This window comes from Ceratina calcarata, unplaced genomic scaffold (genome assembly GCF_001652005.2).
Source record: "Ceratina calcarata isolate Rehan_Ccalc_2016 unplaced genomic scaffold, ASM165200v1 scaffold92.2, whole genome shotgun sequence".
In the NCBI taxonomy this organism is placed as follows: domain Eukaryota; kingdom Metazoa; phylum Arthropoda; class Insecta; order Hymenoptera; family Apidae; genus Ceratina; species Ceratina calcarata.
In genome coordinates this window covers 644,076-661,409 of record NW_017180576.1, presented here as the reverse complement: position 1 = coordinate 661,409, position 17,334 = coordinate 644,076, and the positions used below count along the sequence as shown (strand labels likewise).

Here is a 17,334-nt window from a genome sequence, read left to right as displayed (position 1 = left end):
GGAAAATGCATTGCTCGTATTTACAATTGAATCTACGCGAAAAACGTTCGACGAATAAAAAGAAATTGTATTTTCATCTTCCAGCCGACCGGATGCCTCGTTCATGTGGTTTCTCAATCCTCTGAAATCTATCAAGTACATAGTATGGCACAATTACAAATGGGCAATCCTGAAAGCCTTCGTAGCGATCGGAATAATAATACTCGTACTGTTGTTCTTCTACGCGATACCTGGTTACTCCGTCAAGAAACTGTTAGGTGCTTAGACTCACGAATTCGAACAGACAGTTATATTTTCACAGTTAGATACACCGAATCGGTGAGAACAAGCCGACACGCAATAGTAACAGAACGGGTCGATCACTTAATTGCATAGATCAAACAATAATTTCTCGAAAAAAATAATTGTAGCTTCGCGTCGCTCAGCGTTCACGTACTTACCTCGTCGTCCTACGTCTCATCACGTTTCGGCAGGATAGCTGTTACTCGTGTGTGAGAATACCTGTGCCGACTTTAGACGACTCGTCGTCACACACATTTTCCTCTTCCGATCGACTTCGATTAGCGAAATAAACAATGATTATTATCATTATTGTGCTTCTACACAAGATATAACGAATACATTTGCTGTATAGTGGACCAACGAAACAGAACGCTAAACGAACTGTATATACGACAGCCGTATCGACAACTGAAACTCGTTAGATGCAAAACAATAACGACGCGCGCAATGTACGCGGAATATTTTTACTTATGAAACGTTTCGTTAAGAATGTTCTAGCCTACTTTGTTGTAAATAGATAATTCAAGTGTACATCTAGGAACTAATAAACGACGTTAAAAAAATAATCGAAGGAAAAGCTTTCTCCTCTTTCAGAGTTCGAACGAAATGTTCTTTCCTACATCGATCTTACATCGTTTCGACTGTTTTTTTTACTGTTCAACTCTTCTTCGAGAGTCTGTGGAAATTTCGTTGACGGAAACTACATATAACTTTTGTTCGCTCGTAACTATTCTCCGTTCTCGAGAAAACGAAAATGTGCAGTTGTCTCCGAGCAGAAAAGACGATCACAAAATTAGTTGTCTCGTGGATGGCCGATTGGAAACTTTAAAAGTTCCGTTCGAGCCGTGGACCCTCTTCACGCGTCCGCGGACAATGCTTCAAATTTATTAGCGACTCGCGGAATCTCGGAGTCGTCGCTCTCCGCATCCGATGACGCGGACTCGTCGGACCCTTCCTTCTTCTCGCTCTTTCGACTTTGCGAACGTTCCTCTCCCTCGTCCTCCTCCTCCTCCTCCTCCTCCTCCTCCTCTTCAGACGAAACGAACGCTTTCCCTACGTCGCTCACGTCTTCCCCTCTGTTCCTAGCTTGAATCCAGCTGACCAATTCGACTTCCGCGTGATCCTCCCATTTTTCTGAATCACAGAACGGTAAGCAATTTTCAGTGAACGTGTCGTGTTTTAGTTATAAAAATCTGCAGGCCGACAACGGCTAACAATTACCTCTGTCAGCGACCCAGTCCGGCGGGTAAACGTACATACAGATTCTCGCTGCCAACGCCATTCTCAGTAACGAATTGGCTGCTCTGTACGTGTCGAGTCTGGCTGCTCGCGCGGTCACGAAATTTCGTTTGGTGGCCCACGCGTCGCAGATGTCCATGGCGGACCACGAGTCGTCGCCGTCCGGGTGCTGCAGTCTGAGTATCTTCGGCAGGTCTGTCCTCTCTGCTAGGAATTTGATCGTGGTATAAGGCTCCCTGACCTGGGCTATCGGGTACGATCCCATCAGTATCTGCAACTGTTTAGGCACCGTAGACGGGAACACCAGTCCTGGACAGTCGCAGAGGCAAACGGTTCTCGTGAGAAATATCGTTTGGAAATGTTTCGTGTGTCCCGGCGTACGCGACACGCTCACGACTTTCTTCCCTGGAAAACGACAGTCCACGATCAACATCGAGATTCAGGACGGATCAGATCGAATTTCAGTCGAGTGTATTTGCACGAGAAGAATGTACCCATTAACGCGTTTATCAGAGAAGATTTTCCAACGTTCGGAGTCCCGACACACCCGACGGTCAAAACTCCGTTCTTGTAACGTTCGTGCTTGAAGTAGCTCGTGTCCTCCTTTTCGATCGTCACGCTCTCTCTATGGTCGACATCGTCCAGGTCGAACTCCATTTGCATCTCTTCTCGAATCTTATCGTGCCAGGACGACAAGTCCACCTCGTTACCAACGATCTTCTCGCAAGCGTCCAACAACTTCTGAGCACCTTCCGCGGCCATCCGCAATTTCCCTTTCATACGCCTCTGCTTCAGTCCTTCCGTTTCATTCGTATTCCCACGCAAATTGTACGTGGGACACGATGTAAACATTAAAACGTGTAACTTCGGGTACGTGCTGCGGAAGTATTCTTTCCATGCCACGACCAAGGCTGCAGGAGCCAAGTCGACTTTGTTCAACACCAGGATCATATCCTTCCGAAGTTCGTTCGTTACGTACCGATACAGATAAGGAGGAAACATCAAGACCGGGTATCTTATGTCCACGATCATCAATAAAACATCAGACATCTCCAGAACTCGCCACAATTGTCTCCAAGTTTCCAGATTCAACTCGAAGTAACTGACGTCACTCAACTTCGCCATGCCTTTCAAATATTCCTAAAGATTCACGAATCGTTAGCACTGAAATCATTCAGTCGGAGTAAAAGTTTGTGCCCGACTCTTAGAGGCGCGTACTTTGGCACAGATGCTTAACACGTGGTCCGTCTGCTCGCGAAGAGAATTGTAGAGAACAGGAACGGACGGCTCCACGAAGAATTTTCTCCACGAAATATAAATGACAATGCGAACAACGGGTCTTACTTGCGCAGTCGAACACAAACTTTCACGCTGACCCGATACGTCATTTATACGACGAAAGAACGAAGCGATTGCTCACAGTAAAATATCTTTGCTCCCTCGAGTCTAATTGTTCCTTGGTCATGTTAAAGTCCCAAGGTGGCCTCTTGGGCATGTCGACTTCGGGTGGAAAATAGTCGTCGGATACTTCTTGATCCTTCAGAGACAAAGGTTCGATCGTACATCTGGCTTGTTCCCTTCGCCTCGCCAACTCTTCCTTGGTCTCTCGGAAGAATTGCAGAGCGTAGCTGTTCTTCGAAGAATTATCTCTCGGCTGCTTATTAATCTTCTGTATACCACTGAATTCGGAATCGTTGCTACGTTCCTCATTGTTTCTGCTATAATTCCCGGCTGTAAACCGTAACACGAGAAATGTAACTGTATTAAACATCATATCAATCAATACGTGAAACAACGCTTAACTGTCGTGTCGACTGTCAAACGAAGAAATATGATCGTACGACAGTCCCTATTACACATACCGAGTGAATTTGCGTTCTGTCTTTGCTTTTTAGCTTGCAGTTGCTGCTTCTTCGCTTTACAGCTGAACGCTTTCTTCCTCGTTCCCTGCATTCTTTAATACCTCAACCTCTTTAATTCCTGGATATCTCAAACGTGGAACGGATATCGATTGATACGCGTCGATCACGTACACTGATATCAATCGGACACCTAATTTGTGACATCTATCGAATGAACTGTTCTCTGGAAGAATCAAAATAAACTTCTCTGCACCACTCTGCACGGTTCGTTCGGGGTCTCAATTGTGAGACGTGCGATGCACAATGCACAAGTTGTGATTGTGCAGCACAACCTCAATCTTCTAATATGTGGGGAGAAAATATAGTAGTGGTGGACGGAACGGAGAAATCCTTCGATGTAGATGATATAGCATCCCTGATCCCAACCTAACCCCGAGTGAAGTCATTCTAACCATTCTAACTCACAGATGGTCGTAGAAAGCTGAGTGACCGATGATAAGTCTGTATATCGTTATCTCGTAACTAGCTGAAGCTACTTTAAACAAAGAGAAAGTGTACGCGCGTGACCATGCGTAGCGTAACCACTGAACATGGAGCCATTGTCAATGTTACTCGAATCTATGATAACGCAAGTAAAGTGCTCAAAGTTTGGTTAGACACGTAAACGTTTTGAGCAAAGTTATAACAGAGACCGTGAAGCATATCAGGATCTCGTGCAAACGTATTGAATTTTCGTTTGTTGCGATCGTTACTGATTAACAGAAAATGACAGAGGAGGAAGTTTCAATAAGTGTTCTGACACTGAACTGCTGGTAAGTGACAATGTCCTTATAAATGATCTCATTAATTTCATTTGCTCTTTGTTCGTTGTAAAATTATCACGTGTAAGCGTCCCCGAGTGACGATACGAAACGTGGTCAATCGTCGTTTATACAAGTTTCACAATGCTTCATGGTTCAGGGGAATACCATATGTCTCGCGAGACAGAAAAGCTCGGATGGCTGCGATCGCTGAAAAATTCTCTAAAGAGAGTTACGACGTTATCTGTCTGCAAGAAGTATGGTCAATCGACGACTTTAAAATGATCAAAGCCAAAACGCAGGAACAGTTACCTTATTCACACTACTTCTACAGGTAAATACGTCGCGTGTTCGTCGGGTGGTCGAAAGGAGGAAAGAGACAATGCAATTAATAGTGAACGTGTTTTGATTATTTAGCGGTGTTGTTGGATCAGGAATTTGTATCTTAACTAGATTTCCTATTAAAGATGTTATGTTCCATAAGTGGCCTCTGAACGGATACGTACACAAGTTACATCACGGCGATTGGTTCGGTGGAAAGGGCGTCGCACTCTGTAGACTTCAAATTCAGGACATGGACGTTAACGTTTACGTCGTGCACGTGAGCATCTTTGTTTGCCGTTCCGTCGTGTCGTTACGAACGGGACGAGCGTCACGTCGTTCATAAGTTCAAGACGCTTCCAAATACTCGTTCCTTGAACAAGATTTGAAATTGCAGTTACACGCGGAGTACAATAGGGATAACGACGAATACGCGGCGCACAGGGTACTGCAAGCTTTCGACACTGCCCAGTTCGTTCGACTGACTTGCGACGGAGCCGATTCCGCGATACTGTTGGGCGACCTCAACACGGAACCAAACGATCTAGCCTACAAAATCATATGTGGCGTCACCGGTTTATTGGACGCTTGCTCAAACACTTCTTCGACCAATTTAGGAACCCATGAGTGTGCCAATAATAGTTATACCACGTCGAAGAGCGCGAACGCTTGCCCAGAAGGAAAGCGTATAGACTACATTTTGTACCACGGTACGAAGAACATCGAGGTAAATTCATTTGTTATTAACGGGGAGATCCCTCGAGGGGACGGTGATACCACTATAATTTCGAAAGCACCGCGGATCTTGCTCGAAAAGTTTAGGACGCGTCTGCATATGTTCAATCCGACACTTTGTGAGAACTACAGAGGAACATCCCCTCGCGTTAACATATTCCGGATTTATTCGTTCGTGCGCTTCGACGATCTCGCGCGTCTACGAGTTGTACTCTGTTGTAGGTAAAAGCAACTAGTTTCAAACATCCTTTCCCAAACCGGGTGCCCGGCAAGAACTTCAGTTACTCCGACCACGAGGCCATCGTGGCGACCTTTCGTTTCAGTGCTGGTGAACCTCCACGACCTTTGACGCAATCGTTATCAGTCACGGGCAATGTAATGATGAATTTTCTATTTGCAGGCTCGACCCCATCCGCGAACATGGACGTCAGAGACTCGTTGAAGGAAGGTATAAGCATATGCGAGACCGCGTTGAAGAGCGTCAGCTGGCAGCGGTATTGGTATCTATTGTTCAGCGGCATGTTGATCGTGCCATTGGTCTGGTCCATGGGATTAGATTGTTCCGTAACATCCGCCGATGCAACGATCGGTCTGAACGTGGGGCGTGTCTGTTTGTCGGCAGTACTTTGCTACGCTCTGTTCATGAGCTCCATATGGAACAGCGTCGAGAAGAACGCATTGAGGGCAGGATGCTCAGGGATGGAGATATACTTGACCAGTTTCAATCTTAATTTGTACGCGAAGTGAAACCAAGCCAAGCGCTGCGCGTTTGGGTGATTGGCAATTTTAGAGGCTCGAGCCTCGTTATACGCTTTAGCATATTTAGTTTTGTTTCACACGTCTGTCGAAAGACAGTACAAGTACACATTTACGCGCGTAAGTATCGAATACAGCTGGCTTGATTCGACTTATGCGCGCGAAGAGTTTTCCAACACGGAGGATGACAAAGAATTCGTCGTGTCGCACGAGTATCGAAAGAGCCCGAGCGTTGAAATAGCGTAGCGAAACACTTGACACGTGGATCATGCTCCTTCTCTCTCTCTCTCTCTCTCCTAAGTTAAAAAGTTACCGGTTTTAAAACGTCTTTATTCGGAAGATTTTTCGGTTTTTACGAGAGAGATCCACTAGCTCATAGAAAATAGAAAACGGTGATAATTACACAATGGATAATGAAATTGTATCTTCGAATGAAAACGTTTCCGTGTTACTTCAAATCGGGCAAGAACTCGTGCGATCGTGCAATACTTCCTATCACGACGTTCCGTATCCGCTCCGTGGAAAGTATGACAAAAGTATATTTTCTTAAGAACCGTGGCATTTACATTACATTCTAGTTGCCGTGTCGCAGTTAAAGGACAATAATATGGTAAATGTCCTAATTTCTGTTTGCATTGAAATTTCTACTCATCGGCGCATTGTTCTATCTTTGTGCGGATAAAAGCGTTCCTCCCATCTCCGATCGGAATTTTAGTTTGCACGTGTTAGCTCTAGAATCACCACAGTTACGAGTACAGTCTGAGAACAATCGCGACTGATTCATAATGAGAATGGGAGCAAAAAGGTCGCCATTCCTGGATTCTTATGTTACCTCGAGAGATCATCGAAGAACAAGCAAGTCAGTAGAAATTGTTACGTGAACAGAAACGATCGAGACGTTTACCTCGTAATTCCTTAAGAGATGTGAATTCCATTTTGCAAAAATTCCGTATGGCAATTTTTTAAGAGTTACATTTCGAGAGTTTAAGAAACAGACAGTTTTGACTTAGTGTGTGTACGAGCATTACGTTTCGATTGTACCGTCCGACTCGACGTCAACACAGTATATTTATACTATTAAAATCTTTATTCCAAATTCCGATTATATTTGGTATTTATTTATTTTATCACATTCCGATGTTATATGCGATCGTGTACACGTGTGCACGCGCGAGTACGAACGAACATTATTGCCTACGAGATCTCCTACAAGCTGCATACCGGAGCAATACCATTTAATACAAATATACTTAAATATCATAGTAATATATTAGCGCTGTGTATGTATACGTGTACGTAAGTATATGATAGAAATTTTTCTACAATCGATTATATACACTATAGACGTTCTTTCGAGCAAAAAGGCTCCTAATAAATAAAACTTGTATGTGTGTGTATATATATATATATATATATATATATTATGTACGAATATTTATAATATGTATAGAATGTAATTGACTATGTAAATTGTACCCAAAGGAATGTAAATAGAAAAACCTCGTGTTCCACGCGTTTCACGTGTGTGTTCATTGTAGCGCTCGCATCTTCGCGATTGGCAGAAATACTTGAGAAAGAAAAAGGAAACCGACGATGAACTTATACAGTTCGTGGAATGTAAAAGCAATTTAGGCACTCTTTGGCTTTCCAAATTCAAGGCAATTGTTCAACGTAATTCTTTGGGACCAAACCTGTTTTACCGTTCAACGTGCCCTCTAACCATCCGGGTTCCATGGAGGCCTTCACTGCAATCATCGAATCGTGATCGATGTATAAAACGTCAATGTTCAATACGACGCGTTTCATTCAGATATTTACCATTCGTGATGATTTGATTTGGTTCAAACGATAATTCTCCGTCGCTTTCAGCCACGCAAGCATACAAAGTGCGGACTCGCCTGAAAATGTACAAACGATAAGACAAAATTTGAATGGATAGGGATAACGTACGACGGCGATGCTTCAACATCGTATCGCTTCGCGTGAAACGTACTGTTTCTTAAACAGATTCGTGTTTCAGCAAAAATTGTAACAGAGACATCACAGCGACTCACCAGAGACCGGGTTGTCCGGGACTCGAACGTCCGCTGATGGGCGACGTATTGATCCTGTAAGAAAAAAAGTACATCCAGATCGAGATGCCTATAAATAGAATTATTTCTTACGTTGGCCTTTGAATCGAAAGAGACTCACGACAGATTGGTTCGTTGAGCGTAGCCCGACGGATGGTGCACCGACATACAGCCACGCTTCTGTTTCACTGGCAGGTCGGACGAGAACGAATGCGGATCGGACGTAATCGACTCGCTCGAACTGCTCGTATTGCCACTGGTCAACACTGTATTAAAAAAACGTTCACTTTCAAGTCTAACGCGATCGAAGACCGCGAATTTTTAGGCGACAGATCTAGAAAACACGAGTATCTTATCAGTGATACGCTTTTTTGACTCACCCTTGTCTGCGGAATGGTACATGAGATTCGCGTTAGTCAATTTAACACGTGCACTTCGACCGTCCAAATACGTCGGCATCTTGTGACCAGTGTGTTCCGTTTCGTCGTAATCTCCGTTCTTCCGGTCGTCGATCGAGGACTTGGTGACGACCGTCAACGGGACGTCGTAGTACGATCTCGTAACGAGCTGTACACACACGTTGTTTCAATGAATGACAAATTCCATTTTAAAGTCAGACAGTGGGTCAACTTCTAAGCGAAGAGGATCGACTTCGAATCGACTTCTAAGCGAAGAGGATCGACTTCGTCCAATTCCAAAGATTCTGTCCCAATGAAAAACATCGTTCAACTCGAATCATTCGTGACGTTACGACAATTATTGTACAGAAATACGACGACTTCGTTCATGTTTGGATTGAACGTACGATTCGAATTACTGTTAATACAACCTTCGAAACGAACGTATGATGACTCACGTGACCATGTGGCGAGGAGACGTTAGTGTGTACTGGATATCTTAGGAACGATGGAGCGCCGTTGCCGGAAGACGCCGATCCATCTTCCGCGTTGAGACGTTGCGCTCTAGGGGGTATGGCATTCTGCGTCGGACGTACGACAGCGATCTCCTGCGGTGGACCGGCGATTATCCTCTCGCAATTCTCGATTAAAATTTCTACTACGATGTTGTAAAACTTGATGTCCATTATCGAAGCCACGGTCTCTTCTTCCGGCCGCAACAACGACGGACCGAAGCACACGGCTAAATTCCCGACGGTCATTAAATTTTTATCGCTCTTCTTCGCCACGCTGCGGAACATCGTTATACATTAACGTACTCCTAACCAGATCGACTCGCTCGTGTTACGAACAGATCTCTGTGGAACACGTTGTTGCAACATCGATTCGAAGGATACGTATAGCTCACCTGCAAAGGTGTCTGATCAGAAGAACCAGCATGTTAAAGTTAGCTTTCGGTAATCGGTAAACGAGATTGTGAACGTCGCATACACGTGCTTCCTTCACTTCTTGCTCTGTCAAAAAATACCAATCGGTTGAGACGACACGAAATGGCGGTCATCCAATATACAGAAAATAAGATCGGATTCGAACACGACATCAAGAATCGTTTGCTCTATTTAGGACTCGACATAATTTCTTTGGCATATTTTAAAAATCAGAGTCGTTTACTCAGAGATTCATGATTCGATGTAAAACGATATTATAGAGAATACCTATACGCACTCGCAGCTGAAATGAAACTATTATAATATCGAAAGGTCATCAACGGTTCAGATAACGTCCTTAAATACGTTTTGAGCGCGCTAGTGATGGTTTTACTCTCCCATTCGAAACGATCGTCGAGGTTGAGCTTCTCCAATTTCCTTCTGTCTAGTCCCATCGCTAACAGCTTGTTCACTTTCGACGCAACGCCGACCACTCTGTACAGACCCTGTTCTTCGAGACCTGAAACAAACAACGGCGTTTTTTCTCAACGTTTCTTTCCCACATTGTCAAACATCGAAAAGGATGTCATACGAAACCAGATAGACACTAGTCTCAGACTCTGGAGGGTCGTACAAAGTAAAACTCGCGGAGTATGGATTCGAAAAATAGTAAGATCAGTCGTTACACGAAAAACCCTGTCTAATGTTGGTGTCGAGTATCCCAACGATTATTGTACAATGTCAAATGAACTTAAAAATTACTGTCATCCACTGTGCGAACCGGTGTATCAATTGTCGTGTCGAATGTCGTAATTACTCGATCGACGTTACCTCTGTCCTCGAGCGCCGTGATGCACTTCGACACGAACATAAACCCTGTTTCATCCAAAACAGTTTCTTCGGCTTTCGTCGACGCGCCTACTACAGGATAACTCTAGAATCATAGATGCCACTGCGTCAATTCTTCGTGACTCATTACTTACACCGTAACTGGCATTACATAACAACGACGGTTACTCACCGGTTCTTTACCGTCCATAGCGTCTAACCATAGTTTCCTGTCCTCCTCGGAAAGCGCTTGGAACGTGTACACCACGTTAGGCCTGAAAAAGATGAAAAGATCGTTCGACCGAGGACAAGCAAACGTCTTTCTAAACGCAACGAATCGACCGTTCGTTACCAGAATTCGAACGGTAAACGTTCACGCGCGACTGTGCGATACGTTACGATTTAGTCATTGAACAGGTTTCGACTGATAAAAAGGAAAAGAAGCGATTTTGTTCCGAAATCGGAGCAGAATATCTCCTCTCACCAACCTTCGATTCCCAAGAACGTTAAACGTATCAAACATTGTAGAATAGACATTTGAACATAAAACAGTATCCGGTTAGTCAAATCGTTCGAGCCAAGCTTACGCTGTTCCAAATTTCAGTGTCACGAGGGGAAGAGGGTCGATTATTTATACGCGCTCGGACGTTATCAACTTACTTGTTGTCGGTAGTGATGTCGAAGCAAAATCGTTTTTCGATCGTATCCGACATGCGACGCACACAGGATGCCAATTTTAAAACTTCTTTATTGCTCTGCAAGGAAACAAACGTGTCTCTCAGTCTTCTTCGTAGGAAACGAACAGCGAGCTTCTTAAGATTTACTTACAAACTTCCCTGTCAGTTGATTGTACGGTATCATCGTAAACTCTTTTGTGTCTTTCTGATATGTGCAATACTGTTTCGTCCATGTCGTGCCGAACGCCTCTGCAAGATCGAAACGATTTCTATCGTGTACCGTCGTTACGTTTAGGATTTAGAGCTGACCTCCGATCAATTTAATAAAAGCTGCTGCACTTACTTTTCTCCATTAAAAACAAATATCCTTCCCGGGTGTATACTTTATTGACTCCACTCTCTACAGCAGACTATAAAACGAGAACGTTATTGGTACCTCCGTAGCGAGTTCCTCGAACACGACTAGAACTAACATTCTTTTATCCACTGACTAGAACTAACGTTGTTTCATCGAGAACCAACTGCGTATCATTCTCTAACTTTTTATCGATTCACATTGTTCCCCGGGTGAAGTGTCATGCTAAATGAATATTTGTTCTAAGTAGACTGCGGACTCTCGTGCAAAATAGAATACTTTTGTACATGGTGCACTCGACTAAAAACGACCGTTTCTTTCGTCGTTCAAACGTCGTCCTTGGCTTTTGGCATTTTCTACATTTCTACACCGTCACGGTACGGCGTTTATATTTTTTCCACGCTCAGTTTTCTTACAAATGCACAAAATCCGCGGTCTAGTTCTAAGGAATAATTGGAAAGGAAAATGCTACGTACCTTTCTCATATCCTTCATTTTATTCATAAGTGATTCTGTTTTATCCCGGGTAGCAAGGAAATTTTCTCTAGTCTTGTAAAACACACGCACACACATAAAATGAAGAATTAGTAAGCTAATCTCTCATGCTGTTATCCTAATAATAAATTTGCGCCACACAATAATTTATTAATATGTTACGCTCAAGTATATCTACGACATTGACTAACTCGGTTAACTAATATTAAGAATAGTCCGTAGTGCATGGCGAACACCACTCGAGGAAACCCAAATTAAGTCGGTCCGAATCGAATTTTCCTCTACGAACGTATATCTTCGATTTACCGGGGTGCCGTCTCACGCTTTCGAACGAAAAATAGTTCTCGCTACTTCTTGACAGTAATCGTCAGGCTGCGGATTTTATCCAACATACGAGACACGTAAAGTTCATTTAAACGTCGTCATTTCGTATTTAAAAATATCTACAGGTTCGATCCGTCTGCGAACAATGTCGAATCCGCAGCGTAATAATTACGCACAGTGAACAGTTCGCGTAGAAATGAGGCATGCGAGAATTCGGAAATATCGAGAACCCAATGATCGAAGCGGGTCGGCTCATGACGGATTCTCGCACACCCCGCGTACGTCTATATAGCAGAAACACTGTACAACGGAATGTGAAACAGTGCACAACGTACAAGTTTAATAAATTTTCAAACCGATGTTATAGCGTACAAAGCGATCGAAAGTTTTTCGAACAGTGCCGATGTAAGTAATCAGTTTTAGAATCGTGCTTTCTTTCGAAGCGACAAGAGATCGATCATCGAATGGACACCAACCTTCTGTATTTTTAGCTGTAGCTCGGTCATGTACGGCTTAAAATCCTTCGCGACTTCATGTCCCTGGTGATAAAATGTTAGCCAACCGAACATAAAACCCAGCAGCTACGAACAGAGACAACGCGATTTACGATACGATACTCTTTTGTCGTCGATTTCGGAGTGATCGATTCAACGAATCCTCACCGTTTCAACGAATTCGAACTTCTTACGTTCCTGCACTTCTTGAAGCAAAAACACATACTCTAGACTAGCTTGGCAGAAATGTCTCTCGGCCATTTCCAACGTGGCATCCGCCTAAACAGAATCAACCGACAATGGTACAACTGTGAGTTTCGTTCGTTTTCATCTGACGTACCTCTTGAAGAACATTGTCCTGCTTCTTCGTGGACAGGTTCAAGTAGCGTTCTTGGCTCTGACAAAATTTAATAGTTTGCTTCTCGAATTTCTTCCTTCCCTCCTAAAAGTGAGATATAGAGCAAAATGAATTTGTTAAATTATAACGGCGCGCGACGCGATAGAACTTCGTGTATCACCTTGACTCCTCCAATATGTTCTTTCCTAAAGTTTTCCAACGGAAGTATAATTTGATCGTGAGCACGTTCAAGCTGAAACGAAACGTTACTCTGTCAAACCGCACGAGACTACGTTCGTCGACTCGACGAGCAATAATTAGTCTCCTGTCGAAATAAACTCCACGCGCGATAATCAAGATAAACGAAACAAGTAACAGGAAACAGATACTAATTTGTGAAACGACTACGTACAACAAATGACAGTGGTCAACGTTTATTAGATGAAATAATCCACACGTTCGTTTGAAGTTGAACTAACAATTTTTTCATCTAATACGAACATCTACATCTACGCATCTATTTTATTCGATCAGTAAGAGAAGACAAATCGAACAATTCGAGCGAGTCGATCGCAACTACTTTATCGCTAAACGCTGAAGTGAACCACTTAAATGTTACGCTTTAACAGCCTAGACAGGATGGTAAACAGTCTCGATCAATCGGCGAGAGTATTGGAAGATTTTTGTGATAGAAAATCGAAATATCTAAGACATTCTCTAGAAATGCAAACGCATCAACGAGCATAACTCTGTTTCGCTATTTGGGAAATAAACTCATTTCGCATAACACACACGTATAAATATACGACTTACCCAATACGTTAAACTTATTAGAGATATCATTAACACGTTAACGGTGGTGCCAAGGATACTCGATTAGTCTTTACGTATGCACTGAAACGCTGTTTCTTTGTAACAATTACATGCATGAACCTTTTTAATTCCACCTTAAGGAGGATGTTAATGTAAACATGTTTCAAGCTCTCGTGTAGTTGAAAAGATAGAAGCTATTCATGTGCACTCGGAAACGTGACAAAAACTATGTACATTACGTGTCGTCTTTCGCTCTCACAAGAAAAAAACGAACAAACAGAGAGAACTGAACATAGTAGTTCGATGTGCAGAACAGGGTGAACTTTGATTAAAAATGTGACTCAAAAGATGTACCATTAAATAACCAGGTCGAGCTCCTTCTATAGGAACACAGTTTTCACAATATCACCTATAACATTTGTACAAAACCGATAAATAATGTTCATTAGACAAGAAATGAAGAAGAAACGAAACTGATTCAGTTCGCAGTAGTAAAATCGTTTTGTCAAACGATATCAGAGACGTTTAAACGAATCTTTTTTGAAAATTAGTATCTTAATCTACCACTAAACCTGAAGTGCAGTTAAATAGGAGAAATATGGCGTACCATGCGATCCCTCTCATCCTCTATAGATGCGATAAGTTTACCGAATTCCTTAAGGCTTTGCGATATGTGAGTCTCGTCTTCGGTTTGCGTCTCTCCAATGCATTCGAAACTGAAATTCTGCAACGTTTTTGAAAATGCTCTCTGGGCTCTGGACAAGTCTGAAAACACGTCATAACAAATGTATGCACAATGATTCAGTAAGAACAACCATACAAAATAATTCATTACTCTTTTACTCGACGAGGCTCAACGATTCATGCTGCCTTTTATTACGAGTATCGAATATTATTTCATACGACGATTCTTATTAATTCACTCTGTGTGTCATAAATAAAATTGTATCAGGTGTCAGGTCGGTGCGTATGAAAAATCGTTTCCTTCGTTGTTCGCGTCGAATTAAGACGAGACACTGGTCAGCGACAAGTACGATATCCTTTAAACAGCAGTGTGTTCGCTGAAGACAAACTGAAGATTCGATTCATGAAAACATCGAAGATCGTGCCGATACGCAAAATCATTCGAAACATCAGACGTTGTAACGCGCGTTGACAAAGTTCGACTCGTTTACCTGGATCGTAAATATTTCGTTTCGTATGAGAATCGACTATGAATCTTGCACGTACTCGAGACTGTTCGATCTTCATTTCGACACGCGACGTTGAACGTTTTTCGGTTGGAAACTGCGTTCCATACGCAGCAACCTCGAACCGATGAAATTGTTTAAAACGTGCAAGAGGCCCGTGGCAAAATAAGTCGAGAATCGATTCGCGTGTCACCGAGGATGCGAAACGGAACGAGATAAGAGCAGCTGTTACACACATGCAGACACGTATACCGAAGCATTATCGCAAGAGTAGCGGATCACTTACTTTTGGCAGCTGCTAAGAGAACTTGGACCTCTTTAACGAGCTGTTTGATCTGTTGGCTGGTCTTGTGCAATTCGCGCTCATGATAATGAAGGTTCTCTCGGAAATAGGGACTATCGGTTAAACAATCCGTAAACTCTAACGGTTTGAGGCCAATACCCATTATTCTTGATCGTGTATTAAAGTTCGAGTGTCATTAATGAGCCGAAACAACGGAGCAGACGAATCGACACTCGGTGTATACGCTAGAACTGTCGCGAGTACCGAAACGAGGACACGGTTCTGTCACGTTACGCACGTTCGCAAAGCAGTTCGACGAACGTTTCTCAACGCGACACAGCAGACTCGTGATACTCTATTCCTTTTATTATTGACAGTCATGAACGACACACGTACAGAATCCCTCGTTAAGCTGATACGAGCTGACGAGATCACGTAGAAGGGAACATCGCGATCTCGATTAAAGATTACATATACCCACGCCTCCAGTCGAAAACGTTAACTATCTTCGAAATGGCGGGACGCTCAAACTCGAATCATTCGCGAACCTCCCCGTACCCGTCCATTGCGTATCATCATTGAACGCGTATGCATATCGGCGTGATAGTCGTTTGTAAACGTGCCAAGTTGTCGTAAAACGCATGCACGGAGAGAAAATTTTCTCCCTGGTACTACGTATAATTGCAGTCGACAAGAGTTGTCGCTACGACACGATCTTTACAAGTATAGACGAGGTTTAATTCGAATTTGATTTTCATCCCTTAGAAATCGGTTCGTAAACATTTAAATTGTTTTTTTCTTTCAAAGATTAATAGACAATAAGTCAGAAGTCTTACGATCCAATCGGCAGTTACCCGTTCGTAACGATACGCGACGGTGATACCGTATACGCTTCGACGCGACGTAGGTTTACGATGCGTGTTTTTCAATTACGAGTATACAAATCTGCATACTAATCTCTCAGGTATACAGGGTGGGTCAATAATTCGAAGTAAATGATTTCCTTACCGATTTAACTGAAAGAACTTTTTTACGTATTTATCATCAGCTAACGGTCGTACGTTCTTGTGTTTCAACTGAAATGCATTTTGCAAGACTATAATACAAAGATCAATAGACAGAGAATAATTTCAAACAGTCCTTCGCATCAATTCATCCTGCTTAACCTTTTTAACGAACCACCGATCTTCATCGGAATATAAATACGGTACTTTCTAAATGAAATGTTCGATAGGCAAATCTCGAATAAATAATTCACGAAATAATTATTTTTACTGGCGTCCAAATACAATCTTAATAGCAAGATCATGTCACATACATCGTTACTGACAGATGAAAATTGTTACGTACAGTCCCGCAATAGCTCGTTACTTCAGAAATATCGATGAACAATGAAATAGACGTTAACTAATGTTAAAAGTTTTACAAACTTTTCCTTTCACACACGTAGAGATATCGCGTACAGTAAAAAGTAACCAATAATGACGGACCGTCGTACATCGTTACTCACCTAAAGGTACGAACAGTCGTAAAAAGTTGTGAGCAAAGTTCGGTTTCGTAATTCGTCCCGAAACTCGCACATCCCTCGCTTAATTATTCATCAAGCGGTTTCCGGCTGACATATCCAGACGTGTCACCATTCACAATACGCCGAAAGTTACATTTTACATTGACTAGAAACAAATATCGATCTTCGATAGAAAATGGCTGCGCTTTGAACTAAGCCGCGGACCATCGCGACCAATCGACGATTTGCTCCGAGAGCGGAAGCCTACAGACGGATTCTGACCATTTGTCGAGACGAACAAATACGAATAACAAAAGATAACGTTTTATCGATGTCTGACTGGAAATTTCATTCTTCATCGGGTTAAACTTCGTTTCTGAGAGATCTTTTTCAGTCGAAATTTATTACGTAGTGCATACTTTCTCGCGACGCGTTTTATCCGAATGTGAATGGAGTCTGCGAGACTTACGGTCAGATGTCGTCGGCATTACCAAATTGCAGACGCTTGGCGCCACTGTTCGAGTCGCAGGATCTATAGTGAGTTCGCCGCCTCTCTAAATTGCTCTCCCCAAAAAGATTTGAATCCTGTCGAGATTCGTCGAGACTGGCGATCTAGTTTCCGTGAATTGTATCACCGCGTG

General features: G+C 42.9%; 4 protein-coding genes across 14 annotated transcripts in view; 2 read left to right on the top strand and 2 right to left on the bottom strand.

Moving 5' to 3' along the window:
• LOC108631584 (otoferlin) overlaps positions 1-848 on the top strand; it is a 30,734-nt gene extending 29,886 nt beyond the window's left edge. For all 7 annotated transcript variants that reach the window (XM_026819029.1, XM_026819026.1, XM_026819028.1 and 4 more), the window contains one exon: positions 85-848. In XM_026819029.1, coding sequence (XP_026674830.1) covers positions 85-265 — 181 coding nt within the window. In that variant the 3' untranslated portion in view covers positions 266-848. The remainder of the gene's footprint in view (positions 1-84) is intronic.
• Positions 275-4,778, bottom strand: Ns4 (Nucleostemin 4). The gene is made up of 6 exons (XM_018035607.2): positions 4,690-4,778; positions 3,384-3,606; positions 2,942-3,252; positions 2,016-2,661; positions 1,504-1,926; positions 275-1,416 (listed from the first exon to the last, which is right to left on the bottom strand). Exons 2-6 carry the CDS (start codon positions 3,472-3,474, stop codon positions 1,139-1,141), a joined length of 1,749 nt encoding a protein of 582 aa, XP_017891096.1. The 5' UTR covers positions 3,475-3,606; positions 4,690-4,778; the 3' UTR covers positions 275-1,138.
• Positions 3,705-7,100, top strand: nSMase (neutral sphingomyelinase). The gene is made up of 6 exons (XM_018035608.2): positions 3,705-4,195; positions 4,344-4,517; positions 4,601-4,784; positions 4,902-5,231; positions 5,462-5,567; positions 5,640-7,100. Exons 1-6 carry the CDS (start codon positions 4,149-4,151, stop codon positions 5,984-5,986), a joined length of 1,188 nt encoding a protein of 395 aa, XP_017891097.1. The 5' UTR covers positions 3,705-4,148; the 3' UTR covers positions 5,987-7,100.
• Positions 7,092-16,898, bottom strand: Graf (GTPase regulator associated with FAK). Of its 5 annotated transcripts, none has more exons than XM_018035605.2 (21): positions 16,697-16,897; positions 15,190-16,262; positions 14,321-14,478; positions 13,082-13,153; positions 12,904-13,005; positions 12,732-12,842; positions 12,546-12,650; positions 11,728-11,799; positions 11,240-11,306; positions 11,048-11,145; positions 10,880-10,974; positions 10,413-10,494; positions 10,223-10,325; positions 9,690-9,911; positions 9,373-9,478; positions 8,924-9,254; positions 8,448-8,634; positions 8,189-8,333; positions 8,050-8,103; positions 7,814-7,893; positions 7,092-7,740 (listed from the first exon to the last, which is right to left on the bottom strand). In XM_018035605.2, exons 2-21 carry the CDS (start codon positions 15,347-15,349, stop codon positions 7,649-7,651), a joined length of 2,442 nt encoding a protein of 813 aa, XP_017891094.1. In that variant the 5' UTR covers positions 15,350-16,262; positions 16,697-16,897; the 3' UTR covers positions 7,092-7,648. The 5 variants fall into 5 exon arrangements, with proteins under 5 accessions (XP_017891094.1, XP_026674833.1, XP_026674832.1 ...); XM_026819032.1 differs by lacking the exons at positions 15,190-16,262; positions 16,697-16,897 and adding exons at positions 14,549-14,785; positions 14,889-15,180; XM_026819031.1 differs by lacking the exon at positions 11,728-11,799 and having other exon boundaries at positions 16,697-16,898.
• Between the last annotated feature and the right edge of the window lie 436 nt (positions 16,899-17,334).

Bases quoted from the DNA above. Each gene is read 5' to 3' on its own strand.
- Graf (XM_018035605.2), bottom strand. From the start codon at position 15,349: ATGGGTATTGGCCTCAAACCGTTAGAGTTTACGGATTGTTTAACCGAT. The intron at 14,479-15,189 runs GTAAGTGATCCG...ACGTGTTTTCAG, and splicing joins TCTCTTAGCAGCTGCCAAAA to ACTTGTCCAGAGCCCAGAGA. The intron at 8,334-8,447 runs GTGAGTCAAAAA...TTTTTAATACAG, and splicing joins GTACCATTCCGCAGACAAGG to TGTTGACCAGTGGCAATACG.
- Ns4 (XM_018035607.2), bottom strand. From the start codon at position 3,474: ATGCAGGGAACGAGGAAGAAAGCGTTCAGCTGTAAAGCGAAGAAGCAG. The intron at 1,927-2,015 runs GTACATTCTTCT...GTCGTTTTCCAG, and splicing joins TCTGATAAACGCGTTAATGG to GGAAGAAAGTCGTGAGCGTG. The intron at 1,417-1,503 runs GTAATTGTTAGC...TCTGTGATTCAG, and splicing joins GGACTGGGTCGCTGACAGAG to AAAAATGGGAGGATCACGCG.
- nSMase (XM_018035608.2), top strand. From the start codon at position 4,149: ATGACAGAGGAGGAAGTTTCAATAAGTGTTCTGACACTGAACTGCTG. The intron at 4,196-4,343 runs GTAAGTGACAAT...TTCATGGTTCAG, and splicing joins GTTCTGACACTGAACTGCTG to GGGAATACCATATGTCTCGC. The intron at 4,785-4,901 runs GTGAGCATCTTT...TTGAAATTGCAG, and splicing joins TTAACGTTTACGTCGTGCAC to TTACACGCGGAGTACAATAG.